This window comes from Peromyscus maniculatus, chromosome 6, assembly GCF_049852395.1.
Source record: "Peromyscus maniculatus bairdii isolate BWxNUB_F1_BW_parent chromosome 6, HU_Pman_BW_mat_3.1, whole genome shotgun sequence".
Lineage (NCBI taxonomy): Eukaryota > Metazoa > Chordata > Mammalia > Rodentia > Cricetidae > Peromyscus > Peromyscus maniculatus.
The window spans coordinates 122,542,051-122,559,224 of NC_134857.1; the positions used below are offsets into that span (position 1 = coordinate 122,542,051).

The 17,174-nt window shown below is 37.5% G+C and overlaps 1 protein-coding gene across 8 annotated transcripts in view; it reads right to left on the reverse strand.

Annotated features, from left to right (window-relative positions):
* The window catches only part of Pkn2 (protein kinase N2), a 151,599-nt gene that overhangs the window by 49,900 nt on the left and 84,525 nt on the right, over positions 1 to 17,174 (reverse strand). For all 8 annotated transcript variants that reach the window (XM_076575085.1, XM_076575082.1, XM_076575084.1 and 5 more), the window contains one exon: positions 9,326 to 9,480. In XM_076575085.1, coding sequence (XP_076431200.1) covers positions 9,326 to 9,480 — 155 coding nt within the window. The remainder of the gene's footprint in view (positions 1 to 9,325; positions 9,481 to 17,174) is intronic.

Below are 17,174 nucleotides of genomic sequence, written 5' to 3' on the forward strand. Positions count from 1 at the left end.
CTACTGCATTGGTGGAATTAAAGATGTGTGCCACCATGTCCAGCTTCTAATAATCTTTAAAATACAGAGGCAGACAGGCAGACATGCAAACACACGCGCACACATGTACATACATGAGCCATTAAGACTTTAAAGGTTAACAGAAAAACATTATTGGTTCAGACAATTTGAGAGAAAAGAAATGACTCTTACTGACCGACTGACTAACTGACAACATTGCTGGGGACAGAACCCCAGGGTTTTATTCACAATAGGTGTGTGAGCTACTACACACTCAGCTACATCTCCAGCTATGTATCTAAGAAGTACAAAGTGTCTTAATACAGCCATGACCTTCTAGTTACCCTTTTAATGTATATGTGTGCTAAAGGCACCTAAAATCTACACCTTTAACATATTTTTCAATACACAGTATTATTAATTCTGTGATGCTGAGCCTTATACAGCACTAAGCTAAAACTCCAGTCTCTCAATATATATTAACTATAGTTTCCAACCTATATTTGAGATCTCTAGACTTACTCATCTGCCCTAAAAATTTGTAGCCTGTAAGATCTATTTCTTCCCATTTCTTCTCCCACTTTGTCCTAAAACAAGGGTTCTAGTGTTAGTATTCATTCAACGTCATTTTCAAGGGTCCACATACAAATAGGATCATACAGCCCTTTTCTTTGTGCCTGGCAAATTTCACTTGGTATGATGTCCTCTGGGGTTAGCTATATCATTACAAATACAAGAATGCCAGTTTTAAAATTAAAATTTATTTATTTAGGTTTTTCAAGACATGGTTTCTGTGTGTAGATCTGGCTGTCCTGAACTAGTTCTGTGGATCAGCTTGTCCTAGAACTCAAGAGTTCTGCCTGCCTCTGCTCCCCGAGTACTGGGATTATTAAAAGCATGTAGCAAAAAATTAAAATTTATTATTGTTGTGGTGATGGTGGTGTGTGTGTGCATGCATGTGTGTTTGAATGTAGCCATGCATGTGGTGGCTTGAAGACCACTTTTGGGAGTTGGTTCTCTTTCTATTGGACATTCTTTTTCTTCCACCTGTGTTTTACACAAAACTGGATGAGTGTTCTTAGCGTGATCAGTAACTCTCAAAATCTGAAGCACAGCATCTGATGTTTACTTCAATAATGTTTTAAATGTCCTCCTGTCTTACTACATTTCGGGTAATGAGTTGTAGAGATGGCTCAGCAGTTAAGAGCATGCTGCCATTGCAGAGGACCAGAGTTCAATGCCCAGTACCCATGGTGGGCAGCTACAACCACCTGTAACTCTGGTTCTAGTGCCTTCCTTTGGCTTCTATGGGCACCTGCACTCACATGCATAAACCCACATACATAGCCACATAATTAAAAAATCTGTCTTTAAAACTGAGCTAAAAAGTTCAGAGAGTGTCACATACATGGGTAAATTTTAATCCTAGAAAATATTTGTGTTCCCTTAAATTAGGCAAAAACAACAAGAAACAGGACTGGTAACAAGAAAAGTCTAGAAAACCTTGATGGTCATTAATGAGTTCTTTTTAAACTTGGGGAGGAGTTATCCCTTTGTCATAAACTTAAGACTTCAAACAAGTCTCTGAACTAAGTCTCTGTTTAATTCTAGAACCACACATTGAATTATATAGGACATTAAAGAAATAATGGCCCAACCAAAGATGCCCATGTTCTAATGGGAGAATTTTCTAAGTTATCTCACTCAACAAAGTGATTTTTGTAGCAGATGGATTTAAGATTGTTAATCAGCCGGGTGGTGGTGGCACACGCCTTTAATCCCAGCACTCGGGAGGCAGAGCCAGGCGGATCGCTGTGAGTTCGAGGCCAGCCTGGGTTACCAAGTGAGCTCCAGGAAAGGCGCAAAACTACGCAGAGAAACCCTGTCTCGAAAAACCAAAAAAAAAAAAAAAAAAGATTGTTAATCATCTGACTTAAAACACAGAGGACATCCTGGACTATCAACATAAACTCAATATGAACAGAAAGGCCCATGAATGTAGAACTGGAAGAGAGACCAGGCTAGAGTGATGCAATTGAATGTGATAAACAGCGGACACTCTGATGGTGATTCCCAGTGTACAGCTTCCAGAAAATGGAAAGGCTCAGAACGGAATCTCTCTCCCCTGCACTCTCTAAGAGCAAACACTGATCTGCCAACACCTGGACTGCAGTTCTGTGAGGTCTATTTCTGACAAAATAACTATAAAGCTGTCACACATTAAAAAAAGGTACATTGTTTTAAATCTCCAATTTATATGGTGCTTTGAATGAGATGCCCCTCATAAGTCTCAGGCATTTAAATACTTGATCCCCAGTTGGTAACTGTTAGGGAGGATTAGGAGGTGTGGCCTGGGGTATGTACTGGGGTCAGGCACTGAGGTTTCAAAAGACTTGTACCAGTTTGCTCTCTGGCTGTTGCTTGTGGTTTGAGATGTGAGCTGGGGCTTTTCTGCCTCTGTGCTTTCGTTGTTCCACCATTAAAAACACTAACCCTCTGATATGTTTATAACATACACCCAATTAAACTCTTTTTATAAAAGTTGCCTTGGTCATGGAATAACAGCAATAAAAAAAGTAACTAATACAATTTGTTCCATACAGTAATCATAGAAACCTAACAAAGGAATTTTAAAAACTATCAGAAGTTAATGGTATTTCTTACTATAACAGTTGTATTTTAGCAGGGCAGTGGTAGCACACACTTTTAATCCCAGCACTCAGGAAGCAGAGGCAGGTAGATCTCTGAGTTTGAGGCCAGCCTGGTCTACAGAGTGTGTTCTGAAACAGCCAAGGGCTACACAGAGAAACCCTGTCTTGAAAAACAAACAAACAAGTTTTAAAAACAGGTATCCACAAAACTTGATTAACTGCATGGTAGGCTAATCTTCACATATTATTGATGCAAGCATCTTTAACATTAAGGCACTCAGTATTAACTTGGAAATAAAATAGAATACAATAAGCTTTATTCTCCATGAGACTTAGAACCAGAATTCAGGAGACAAGCATCACTTAGCAGCACCATTTCAGCTAATCAACCATGTAGAATGGAACACTGTAGGAGGGGGAAAATAGGTATATATGGTGATGTTTCACAAACGGGAAAAAAAGCAAATTCTTAATATGTTGTTTGATACATTTACCAGAATTAGTATATCACAGGGGACATGAGTGGCACAGTCATATATTTTTTTTTTCTGCTCCTAAGTCAGTAATTTTAGGTGCTTCTACCTGGCTTTTACTCTTTAAAAAAATTTTAATTTCATATCAAGTCAAGGAGTCGTGCTCAAACAATTTACTAATTCCCTTTGATATCAAGGCACACATACACACACCTCATATACATTTGCTAACTACGCTTTTCCAATGAGGAAGCTGATTGAATTTGGTATTTGTCTGCGGCATAGCATAAACACTTTTATGAACACAAGTCTTAACTTTCTAAATTTAAAGGAAGGCATTTTTCCTTTTCTTCTCCTTCTCGAGTGTTAAGAACATCAGACAAATCAAAGAACTGAAGTGTGTGTGTGTGTGTGTGGGGGGGGGTCAGATCAGAGTTAAGAGAAAAAGAGTTTGCTCTAAAAGTCGTAATTTAATCAGACATGAATCAAATTGTCTCATGTGTGAAAATGACTACCTTCTGAGAGCTGTTGGCTTCCTTCAGAAACTGTAAAAGGAGATACAGCTCTCTGAATACAGAGCTTCTGTGTTAGATAATGCTAAAATTAACTGCTAGTGCATAATCATGGTTAAAAATCCTTTAGAGCAACAAAAGAATGGTACAGTATCTCATCTTTAAATGTAAAAATATAACGAGTAAAGAAACTATGCAATAGTATGGTTTTCAGTAAAGCCATTTCCTTTATTATTTTATAACTATGATAACATTTTGTTTTCTCTCTCTCTCCCTCCCTTGGATACTTGGAAGCTCTCTCATGGATGGTTGGAGGAGAAGGGAGCTACATAGTGAGACCCTATCTCAAAAAAACAAAAATACTTTTTAAAATATACTGTTTTGTAAAGCCATGCTGGGAATAACATGCATCTCAGAAATATACAACTATCAAATAAATGAGCCCATTATTATCTTAACCTTTCTATAATACTTGTAACATACTTCCCCTACGTTAAACATTCATTACCAGACTCAGTTAAAATACAAGATTTGGCCTGTTAGAATCTTAATCCATGAATGGGGAGACAAAGATAGATAAAGGGGTACTTCCCAATTAGGAAAAAGTATGACAAGGCTTGCGAGAACAGAAGGGAAGGAGGAAAAACTTTAGAAAGAACCCTAGATTTTAATAAATAGCTTTGTGTACTATCTGAACATAAGCACAAGATATGTCTCTTTAACAAGCCTTATCAAAACCTTCAGAAACTATGCTGAAAATGTCAGTGATGTCATACGGAGTCACAACTGCACAATGAGGAAATGCTAAGAAATAATACTCCCTAGACAATAAGGTAAGATAGATGTACGCCATCTCCAGGTCTCTATTAATAATAATAGCCGGGCGGTGGTGGCGCACGCCTTTAATCCCAGCACTCGGGAGGCAGAGCCAGGCGGATCTCTGTGAGTTCGAGGCCAGCCTGGGCTACCAAGTGAGTCCCAGGAAAGGCGCAAAGCTACACAGAGAAACCCTGTCTCGAAAAACCCAAAAAAAAAAAAAATAAATAAAAAAAAAAATAAAAAATAAAAATATCTTAGTCATATAAATGATAAAGAAAAAGTAATTACAGTACCCAGATGGGCCAATGGAAGATAGTGGTAACAAATGAGTGACAGAGTGGCATTCAGTCTTGTAACCAGTAATGAGTTTTGTAATAAAGTATGTTAGGGCACTAGGTGGGAATTCTAAACAATACAGACAGTGAAAAGCAAAGCAATGTTCTTGGCCTACATAAAATTTGCATTCTAATGTTAAACACAGGACAGCAGAATTGATCGTGTAGCAGGCATGGATGCACACACCTAGAAGAATCTCAGCACTTAGAAGGCAGGAGGATCACACATTTGAAGCCAGCCTAACTACATAATGAGTTCAAAGACAGCCTGGTCAGACACAGCTTTAAAAGAACAGTACTGTGAATGGGAAGAAGACATGCATATCATATATAAACTAATTTCAGTTTAGTGGCAGTGTAGTGAAGGGGAGAACTGTTACTATTTCACTTGGGACAGGGGTAACGAGCTTGCTGTGACACAGTTGCATCTAATAACTTAAAGAAAGTGAGGAAAAAGTCATGAAAATATTTAGGAGAAGAAAATACTTAAGACAAAGGCCTTGAGTAGAGTATGCTGTTAGCATTTAGACCCACTTCTTGGAATCCTGGCCAAAAAGCAGATAATACCCTGGCCCACCCAAGACCCACTTCTTGGAATCCTGGCCAAAAAGCAGATAATACCCTGGCCCACCCAGCATTCTACATTCCTGTTCCCTTTAAGAAAGGACTCCTCTCCCTTCCCCATCTCGCCACAAGGTAGCATGCTCTCCTCTTTCTCTCTCTCCCTCTCTCTCCGCTCCCTCTCCCCTCTCTTCCCTCCACCAAATAAAACTCTCCACTGAGTGCTGTCTGCATGGTGTCTTTGTCTCTCACCCACTGTGGGGCACCTTGGCTCCACCTGCCAAAGCCTCTCACACCCCATTTCATAAAACTAGCTATATTCGAAGGATAGAAAAAGGTCAGTGAAGGTACAGAGCAGGGCAAAAAATGTGTTTTTAGAATATAAGACACCTAGGGATAAATTCTGTGGGTTTACCAACTCAGAATAAGGACTTTGGATTTTGTCTAAACAATGATGGAAGGTTTTGAGGTTTGAGCAGGAGGTTTAGAATGTCTGACCTAATATTTGAAAGGGCAACTCTGGTCATACCACATATAGGAATAGTGGTTTATATCATATAGAAACCAGTAACTAGAGTGCTTAAGAGGACTTGACTGCCAAACTGAAACTCATCACCCTTACCCCAAAACTTCTTATTCCCTCTTGTGAATTTCTTATCAATGTGAACAGCACACTCAATTCGGTCTGCCTATGTATCATCTAAGGGTCATTTTTGACTGTATTCTTCCTCATCCAGGTACCAATAGCTTGCTTCTATCGCGTTTATTTTTACTGCTGCTTCAAGACATATGAAGTCATTTAACATGGACTGCCATAAAAACAAACTACTTAAATGTCTAACCTCCCCACACACGTACACCCACTTGCTTATTTACTTGTACATACATGTATAGCATACACACAAAAAGTGAACTCTACTTCCTCTCAACTTAGGTTAAAAATGATGCTACAAATCTGTGTTATAGCCCTACCAATGACCTCAGTGTCTTAACCAGGCAACACATACCACCATCCCTAGAAAGCAGTTACACCCTTTGTTTGTGGACATAGTTTCATTACACAGTCCATGCTGGCCTTACAGTTATGATCCTCCTGCCTTGGCTTCCTAAGTGTTGGGATTATAGGTATGGGCTACCGAGCCCTGCTGAATTTAGTTTTTAAATATCAAATTGTCTTTCAAATTCCATAGATGAGACTTCAATGATGTGTTACAGTACTTCAGTGGTACTTCTCCGAGTTTCCAGAGTCATTTGTTCAAGCCACTACTATTATTTGCAATTATTTATACATGCTATTTATTGCCTTTTTAAGATTGATCTTCTAAAAGCTTATATCCCAGGACCTACCATGAGTAAATTAGATCCTTTCAGTACTCTGAATAATTTCAATTCGATTTGATCTCTAATCTCATAAAAATATACTTGGATCCTTTTAGAAGTTACCAGTTAAGATCATGTCTAGACAGAAGAAAGATGTTAAGATTATGTTGGAAACTACAGCATTGCTAATAGGCTTTGGTCTTCTAATTAAGCATCATTAATTGAGAGATTTCCTAATTAAAATTCAAAAGCTACTGGAATATAATTATGTTTTAGTACTTTACAGGTATGTTTAGTTTGGATTTGTGTTTTTTGTAAATTATCCGTGTACTTCTTTGATTTTAGTATGTTCATAACACTGTTCAATTTATATCTGTTGATTCTTAGTCTCTAAGACCACTAGAAGAATACAATGGGACCTATGGTCCTTTTATCCACACTTTAACTTTGAGCAGATCCTAAACACCTCAAATTAATCCATCAACCTGGGATTTAAAAAATCTTATGACAGACAGCACTGACTGGCTTAATTTAATTTTAAAATGCTTGGCATCATGTAGTATAACATTTTATAACAACCTTTCATAAAAATAAAAATTTCCTATACTAAAGGCCAATAATAAAATCACTAAAGGCTAATAAAGCTGGGCACATTAGCGAATGTCTAGTACTTGAGAGGCCAAGGCAGGGGGATTGTGGGTTTTAGGCCAGTGTGGGCTAGATAGTGAGACACTGTCTCAAAAAAGCATTCATCAGAGAAGATTTGGCAAATGCAGAGATCTGTGGTTTCTCAAGATGCTGAGATCAAGTGACAGTTGAGTGTTCACTCATCCCTAACCAAGACATCTATACCATCAGGGAACACCATGGAAGAGGGAGGGGCAAGAATGTAATATTCGAACAATAGAGAGACGTGAACTGCCACCTTTGAAGCAAGACACAGCCACTACACACATAAACCCATAGCAGCTTTGGTGGCCTGCACAAGTGTAGGCCTGTCAACAAAGAGGCATGAATAAAGTGTTCATAGGGCCCTCCCTCATGAGCTATTGGCTACTGACAGATTTTGGAAGGGGAGGAGTTAGTGCCTTCAGTTGTGTATCCCTTGTTAAGTGTGGCAAGCTTCCTTCAATGGATAGTTTCACCCAATGGTTACATAGATGGCTTTAGTTAAACTCATTGGGTCACAAAATAAAACAGAAAAGACATGAATATGAGAAAGGGACTTGAATGGAGGGCATTGATAGGGCGATAAAAACAGGAAATTATAATTTTGTCTTCCAATAGTAAATATGAAAGGTTAGTAAAGTAATATTCTATCAAATAAAAATATATTCCACTAAATTTTTAGATGTTATATAATCCAGATAATTTTCATAATTAACCTTAAAATCTTACTTATTATATACATATTCTTTGTTCAGTGGAAAAGTGGGATGCAAGACTTTAAGAAATGATCCTCTCCTCTCTCGTTTCACATTCTTTCCAAGCTGGAATAAAAAATAAGAGCTACACACACACACACACACACACACACACACACACACACACACACACACACACACATACACACACACACAACAAATAAACAAACAAATAAATAAAGAATTGGGGGGCAAGTGTGAAGGTTCGTAGCGTCAGGATACCTGCTGCCAAAGCTGATGACCTAAGTCTGATCCCTAGGATTCACATTGTGGTAGGGGAGAACTAACTCCCACAGTTGTCCTCTGACTTCTACACATACTGTGGAACCAAACACATACACACCACACAGAAGAGTAACACACAAATGTAAGTTTTAGAATATGAAGAAACATTGATATTCAGAGATAAGAATCTTTAAAATAACTGAGATCAGATAGGTAAATTTATAATAAATGCACCCCAGATTTTCAGAATCATACAATCTATGATACTTTATGTTGGGAAAAACCATTAGTATAATATAGTTGAGAGGTTCCCAGTGGTTTTTTTTCCTGCCACAGTATATCTACAAGCATGTTCTCATTATTAACTGCGCCCTCAACACCGATTTTCAGGCAGTTACAACATCAGAATCTCAAGGATGTCCAATGGTAATTCATGTAGTCAGTGATGCTTGGATGTCAGTTTCTCACTAGTCCTTTCCCAAACCCTGGTAGTGGCCAGAAAATTCATCATAGTCTAGATTTTTTTTGGGAGAACAGATTGTTTTTTGTTTTGATGTAATTTCAGGTTTATAGAAATGTCACAAATACAGAGAACTCCATGTTCATTACTCATTAACTAGGTTTTGAGACAATACACAATTTTTATACCATTGCCTTTAAAAACATTCTATTTTTTGTCTGTACTTTCCTACTTTGAGGCTAAAATTGTCTCAGAACCATTATATACTGCTTAAACCCTGAAATTACCAACCCAAACCAAAAATATATGAAAAATATGGCATTAAATGGAATGAAAGAGATGCTTATTTGCAATGGGAGAGTTTTAGAAGGTATAGTCACCTGCTGACCTCAACAGGGAGTTCACATTGCCAGAAGTAGCAAGTCTGTGAAGGTCTGCCATGAGAGTCAAATTACGCCTATTACTGACACCAGGGTAACAAATGAATTTTAGGGAGTAGGCAAACTCAAAAATATGCAATCTACAAATACTAGGGATTTACTTACCTTTGAAGAGCCATTTGAGTACATCTGTATCATGTTCTCTGCACCTTGTTTTACTTTAAGTTCTATATCCAGTTGTTTCTGTAAGGCCATCAATCTATTGTTGCTAGTAGAACTACGAGAATCACTATTTGGAGTATCTGGAGTCCTTGGACAATCTGTATATACAATATTATGTTAATGTTACTAGGATCAACTGCTGCTTAAAATTGGATATCAGGGTGAATCTGACCAAAGTATGTTATTTGCATGTGTGAAAATGGCACAATAAAACCCATTCTATTGTACAATTGATATACATTAATAAGAATTATCATTGAAAATATAATCTGTAAGTTAATATATTCAAAGAATAACAGAGTTTGAAATGAGTTTCAAGTCACTTAAATGGAATTTCCTTATGTTTATAGATAATAAAGAATTAAATAACTCAAGCAAAGGAATTACCCAAGTTGCAGAACTACCTGCTAGTTCAGCTTTACGCCCTATAGACCATTTTGGGTCTGGCATGGTACAATCACTGTACATAGGAGGTTGAGACCAGTGTGGGCTACAAAGTGAAATCTATTTTAAGCTGAATTATGCCTACTCAAGCCTTTTCAATATTACTACTTTTAAATTAAACCTTAGCAATTTGACTACTTTATTCAACAATAAAATTCCCCTTTGTCCAATTATTGATAAAAGAATAAAATATCCAAACATTACACAAATTCTACCCTGGTAATTCTCTGTAAACAGAACTAAGTGAGAGTTTTCAAAGGTCATGCTGACATTAAGTGCTAATGAATTAAGCACAAAAATGTTCACATTTTGTTTTATACTGTGAGAATATTCAACTACAATGGAAACTGTTCAAGGCTATTGATTGACATCAGATTGTGAGAGGTAGGATAAAGAGATCAAATATTTACTATTTCTATGGTGTATTTTACAGAACACTGTATTGTTTGTTTTTAGGCTCTTTGGGGGGGTCCACCATCTAGCTCCCAAATAAATCACACACGGAGGCTTATTCTTAATTATCCCTAGCTTGGCTTGTTTCTTGCCAGCTTTTCTTAACTTAGATCAACCCTTCTGTCTTTTTGCCTCTGGACTTTTCCTGTTCTCTTATGTCTGTAAATCCTTACTCTTTCTCTGTGGCTTGCTGTGTAGCTGGGTGGCTGGTCCCTGGAGCCCTCCTCCTCCTCAGACCTTCTTCTTCCCAGATTTCTCCTTCTATTTCTTCTCTCTGCTTGCCAACCCTGCCTATCTTTTCTCCTGCCTCACTATTGGCTGGTCAGTTCTTTATTAGACCAGCAAGTGTTTTAGACAAGCAAAGTAACACAGCTTAAAATAATGTTCCCTAGCATTGTGTTATTTATATTTACATTAAAAACAAAATATAAATGACTTCAAAGGTGACTATGTATGGCAATTGACTTCTAATAATTTGATTATATCTCTAAATGTTCATATTGAAGGTCATTGGTTTATTTCATATCCACACTAGTTCCCCTAATTTAAAAATAGGTCAGGCAAACAATGAGGCCAGACATGGTATGTCACACTTGTAATCTCATCAGGAGAAACAGGAATAACATGAGTTCAAGGCCTGTTTGGGCTACAGAGCAAGAACCTGCCTCAGAAAACACAAAAAACAAAACAACATTTATATGCAATTAACTAGATACACATACTAATCAAAATGCTTCTAAAATATGAGTATATATGGAAACAAGATTGTTCAGCAGGTAAGAGCACTTACTGTCATGGCTGATGACCTGAGTTTGATCCCTAAGAGCTACACGATGGAAGGAGAGAACCAACTCCTCCAAGTTGTCATTTGACCTCCACATGCATGATGTATGCACGCCAACATCTATACACACACCCAAATAGTAAGTGTAGTAAATATAAATGAATAAACAAGCATCAGCCCTGAACAATCATACTCACATTACAAATAAGAAAAGCAGAGCACAAGAGATTAAGAAATGTGCCCCATGTAATACAGCTATTAAGTGGCAAAACCAGATTTGAATCTAATCAATTCTGTTTTGACCTCTACCCTATTGATTGCTGTACTATATTATATTTAGCATTTATTCTGTTATGCATTTAAAAGCTTGTAAGCAACTATCCCAAACTCTGTATATGTATGAATATTTAGGAAAACAACAGTATGATCATGTATCACATGAGTATGTATGCTATTAATCCTTAAGTAACCCTTTGAGACAGATATTACCTATTTCAAGACTTAGACAAAGCCATCAAGTTATTAGCTAGAATTCACTTTAAGAAATAGTTCTATTGTAACTGAATTAGCCAAAATCATTTTATATACAACACATTCTTATAGAAAAGTGACATAAAATATACCTATGCTTTCAAAATAGCACACAAGAACTACTGACCATATGCAGTACAGAGGGTAAAACTGCTTAGATCTAACCCTGGGTATAGGGGAGCACGCCTTTAATCCCAGCACTCCAGAGGCAGAGGCAGGCGGATCTCTAAGTTTGAGGACAGCCTGGTCTACTGTGCCAAGTTCCAGGACAGCCAGGGCTACACAGGAAAACCTAGTCTCAAAGGGGGGGGGGGGGACAAGAAGAGTGCTTACATCTAAATTATTTAGACACTGAGATCCATCCAGTTCAAACCTTATAACACAGGAAAGTTACTGAATGGCCCTGTCACACGTTCTTCTGGAATGAAAACACCATGTGCCTCAGAAGATTATTGTGAAGATTAAATGAGTTATGTATAAAGACTTGAGAAAAGGGTGTAGTGCACAGTAAATATTTAATAACTATCAACTGGCCACATTTACTGTAGAAAATAATCTCTACTGGGGTTATAATATAATACATAATATAGTTCTGAAAACATTTTTTTCTTTGTCTTTTTATATAAATGATATAAAGGTTGTAGAAAAAATCCAAATCACACAGAATCTGGGGCATAATTACCATAAAAGCACATTTTTTAAAAAAAAAAACTAAAGTGTATGAAGAGTACAAAGGCCCTGCTGAGGAAAGAACAGGAATGTGTTGTTTGTAAAGCTGCGGATGGTGTTTAGCCTGGGATGAGGGGAGAAATGATCCCTGTCTAAACATTTGCCTTTAAATGAAATGAAAGCTGTCCTCTTCATGTTTCCACATGGATCAGAGGTTCAATGGGTAAAAGGTGGTGGGCACACAAGTTGTATCATGACATGAAATCCTTGTAGTTAGGGTTGTCTAACAATATGCTTTGCCTGAAGATGTAAAAAAAGTTCCTTGTGTCTGGAAACATATATACAAATTTGTATGTTTTGGTAGAGATGGTGTATATTAAATTCCTGTATATTACTGTGGTTGACTCTGAACTATTTATTGTATGTTAACTTATGGAAGCAGTGTACACTGACTTCAGTCTGAAGGACCACAGGAAAAGAACAGGTAAGCCAGAGCTCTAGAGTCTGTATTGCAGGGTTAATCTTATGGCTGTTAATTATCGGTGTGGTTATGACTGCATATTTAACATAGCTGTACTGTAGCTAATATGGTGAACAATACTACAGGTATAATAGATTAAATCACGGTTCAGCTTAACAGTGGACAGTCCTCTTCATTTAATCTTTACAGAGAAGTAATTTTCAAAGGTCACAAATACAGCACCAACTTTTAGTATGCTTTTTTTAATGGGATGCTGCTCCTCTCTATTTTTTCATTTAGAAATTAGAGAAATAGCTAGGTATAGTCTCTCATGTTTTACTTCCAGCACTCAAGAGTCTAAGGCAGGAGGATCACAATGATGTAGGTTATTGGTTAACTCGTAGCTTTGAAAACAAATAGTTTCCAGTGTACTTGTTAGTATTTAAAACTGTGGGAACAAAAAGTCTTCACTAGGCCGGGCAGCGGTAGCACACGGCTTTAATGCCAGCACTCGGGAGGCAGAGCCAGGCGGATCTCTGTGAGTTCGAGGCCAGCCTGGTTTACAGAGCAAGATCCAGGACAGGAACCAAAACTACACTGAGAAACCCTGTCTCAAAAAGCAAAGAAAAAAAAAAAAAGGTCTTCACTAATTAATGTTCACTTCATGTAATATAGGAAATTTGGGTTCGTGAGATGGTTCAATGGGTAGAGAGCTTGCATCAAGTCTGATGACCTGTATGTTCAAGGCCCAGGATCCTGACTCCTGAAAGTTGTCCTCTGACCTTCACATATGCGCCCTACTCTGTACATATACATATGGCATAAAGAGATGTAATAAGAAAAAAAATTAAAGGAAATTAAAAAAAATTGCTTGCTTGGTAGTGGTGGCACATTCCTTTAATTCCAGCAGTTAGAGGGCAGAGGCAGGCAGATCTCTGTGAGTTCGAAGACAGCCTGGTTTACACAGATCTAGTTTCAGGAAAAACAAAAAACAAAAAACCCCAAAGCTTATAAGATAAAAATTGTGTTTGTTGTTTTAATTTTAAGGCTGTCTTTAAGTTATAAGAAAAAAATGGGGATATAGCAGTTTATCTATCTGTTTGAGACAGTCTCCCTATGCCCTGGAACCAGGGTAGTCTCAATCTCCTACATGCTAGTTTACAGGTGTGCAACACCATGCCTGAACTTAACATACACTCTGACACTTAAAGTTAGCTCCATTCTTATGACTACAAACAAATCTCCAATTGATGCATCCACTGTAAAAATAATAAACAAAACAATTGGGGGTTACCATAAGAAATTATGCACATTTCCAATCTTCTAAGCATCATTATAGTAGTTTAAAATGATAGACAAACTTAATAAATTTGGTTGAATGATTGTACATCAATATGTTTTACTTAAGTTATAGCTGACAGCAACAGGGATAGGTCAATGAAATCATGTCTTTATGAACACTAACCAACATAAATTGCTATGTTTTAAGATGGATAGTGTGCAGGACTAATTCTTTCATGGAAATATTTTTAAATGATTGCCTACCAACTAAATACTCAAATCAGCAACTGGGCTCTAAAGACTTATGCTGTTCAGCCAAGCTAGCCTACCACTATTACTTTCCTGGCAAATCTGATGTTAAAATTTTCAGCTGTTTCTGAGAAATGAAAAACATTCCTCCATACTACTGTTGGTATAAGTATCACTTCTCTAGGAAACATTCCCTAACATCCTTCAGTCTAACTGGACACACATTCTTCCCTTGACTGAAATTTTATATACTAACAATGATCTGTTTTCTGTTCAGTTTTCCCTCAGAGATTCTAGGCATCTTGAATACTAGCACTTGGCACTAGTACTTGGGTCTTACCTACTACAACAGATGAGATTAAGAGCATATCAGACTCATAAAAAAATAGGCTAGCATTGAAAATACAGCGACCAAGTTTTTAGGACTAGTGAGAGATAACAATAAATAGATTCAAGATAGTCAACCAACTCTAGGTAGATATATATGGGGAGGGAAGGTGGACAGGGACAGGTAATAGTAACAATCAATATAGACTTTGATAAATATAGATGTTGTACCAGCTAAATCAATCAATTACAACAAAGAAACTGCTTTTTAATATTTTTAAATTGGCACAAATGGTGAGAAAAGCAAATGTTAAAAGTATAAAGATATTCTATTACAAACACAAATACAATAGCAATTATTTAAATATAAATGATACAGGCAAGCAGCAAAGATTAGACTGAAAAAACTCAATAAAATCAAATCTGGACTGAGATAGCTCTGCCAGTCAAGTACTTGTCTTACAGGCTCAAGAACATGAGTTTAAGCCCTAGTACTCAAATAATTTGATCCCTAGTATCACATAAAAGGCCAGGTGTAGTAACACATATTTGTAATCCCAGCACAAAGGAGGCAGAGACTGGTGGATCTCTAGGCTTTCTGGCTAGCCATCAGAGACCACCTGGTGAGTTCCAAACCAATGTAAGACCCTGTCTCAAAAGCAATGACACCAGCGGCTGTTTCCTGACAGCCACATGCATGTATACACACATAGATACACTCAAATGTTACTATATGCTGCTTACAAGAGACCTAAAGCAGCCAGATGGTGGTGGCACAAGCCTTTAATCCCAGAACTCATGAGGCAGAGGCAGGTAGATCTCTGTGTTCAAGGCCAGCCTGGTCTACAGAACAAGTTCCAGGACAGCCAAGGCCACCCTATCTCGAAACAAACAAACAAAAGAAACATATAGCATATTTATATAAAGAAATATAGATAGATAGATAGATAGATAGATAGATAGATAGATAGATAGAGAGTTAAAGGAATGCAAATGATATATTCTCCAGTCATAAAATTCTCCCCCTAAATCAACAGACAGAATATAGATAAGATAGCTATTTTATTTCAATTCAATACCCATCAATTTTAAATTTGTATATACTCAATATGGTCATAAAAATAAAGAAAAAAAAACAGACATCAAATCTGCATTTCAACAAGTATTAACACAAAGTTCTAGTACACAGTTAAAAACTCACAAAGCTCAAGTGGAAAAAAGTCACATGTGTGAAAAATGTCTACAGAATTAGCCTGGTAAAAATTTCACTTACTGATATAAGTGCTCAGCTCTAAATGTGACATCATCTTTGAAAGATTTATTTTGAATTATGTGCACGTTTGTCTGTGTATGAGTACGTGATTGTGTGTGCAGAATCACAAGAGGATGCTGGATACCTTGGAACTAGACTTACAGGCAGTTGTGAGCCACCTGACATGGGTGCTGGAAACCAAACTCAGGTCCTTTGGAAAAGTAGTATTAACCACTGAGCCATCTCTCCAGTTCCTAAACAGGACACCTTTATCAACTAACTCACACCTCCCAAAACTGAGGAAGAACACAGAAAAGAGGGCAGTTAAAAGAATGTTAGAGCAGTACAGACAGCAGTGCTGTTTTCTGGATGTGACATGGCTACTGCACTCTTGAGCTCACAGTAGGTTGTGGTTACCTGCACAAAATTCCAACAGAGTTAATGGGGCCCCCAGCTGAGGAATCATTAGCAGTGGGCAGGTGCTCAGGTAGAGATGCTCATCCTTCTTTGGTGTAGCCACAGGTTAAGTTGCCCATGCTCCAGTGGATGGCTCCAAAGCATGCACATATACTAGGTTGCACTAATTAGTCTCTGGGTTGAAGAAGGAGAAGAACAAGGAGGAAAAGGAAGAAAGAAAGGGGAAAAAGGAAAGAAAAAGAAGATGAAGAGGAGGAAGAGAAGGAAGAAGAAAAGGAAGAGGAGAAGGGAGTAAAATAGAGACACTGATATTAGTGTTTACACATGAAATCCTCAAAAAATACATTTTAAAAAATTAACATGTTATGTGTAATGTGAAATAAGCAGAGTAAATACATAAAATTGAAAAGTATCAAAAAGATAATGCTAAAAAATGCATAGGGCCAGCACAGATCCAAACCAGACTGGATCCCAGCACTGAGATTGTGAAGTAGACGTGCATTCCCACCCCCAAAGAAACTATCTATCTCTAATTAGCCGCTTGCAAAGGAAAATTACTTTCCCCAAGGGAGTCTCACTGGTATATAAACCCTTACATACAAACATATGTGTGCAAGAATAGGGAGGCAAAAGAGACAAACAAACACAGCTGCAAGGGGGGAAATTGGGAGTTGTGATTAATGGCAGAAGCTGAAGTAATATGCAGATGCCAGGCCATAAAGGGAATCTCTAACATGTTACAAATTTGTGCTATATTTATAGAGAATAGGGACCCACATAATACATAAATAAGGAAACAATAAAATCAAAACATTATTAGGAAGCTTGAATGTGTGTTACACCTATAATCCTAGCACTCAGGATTCCAAGGTCACTGTTGGCTGCTACTAAGTTTGAGGTCAGCCTGGGCTACAAGATCTTGCCT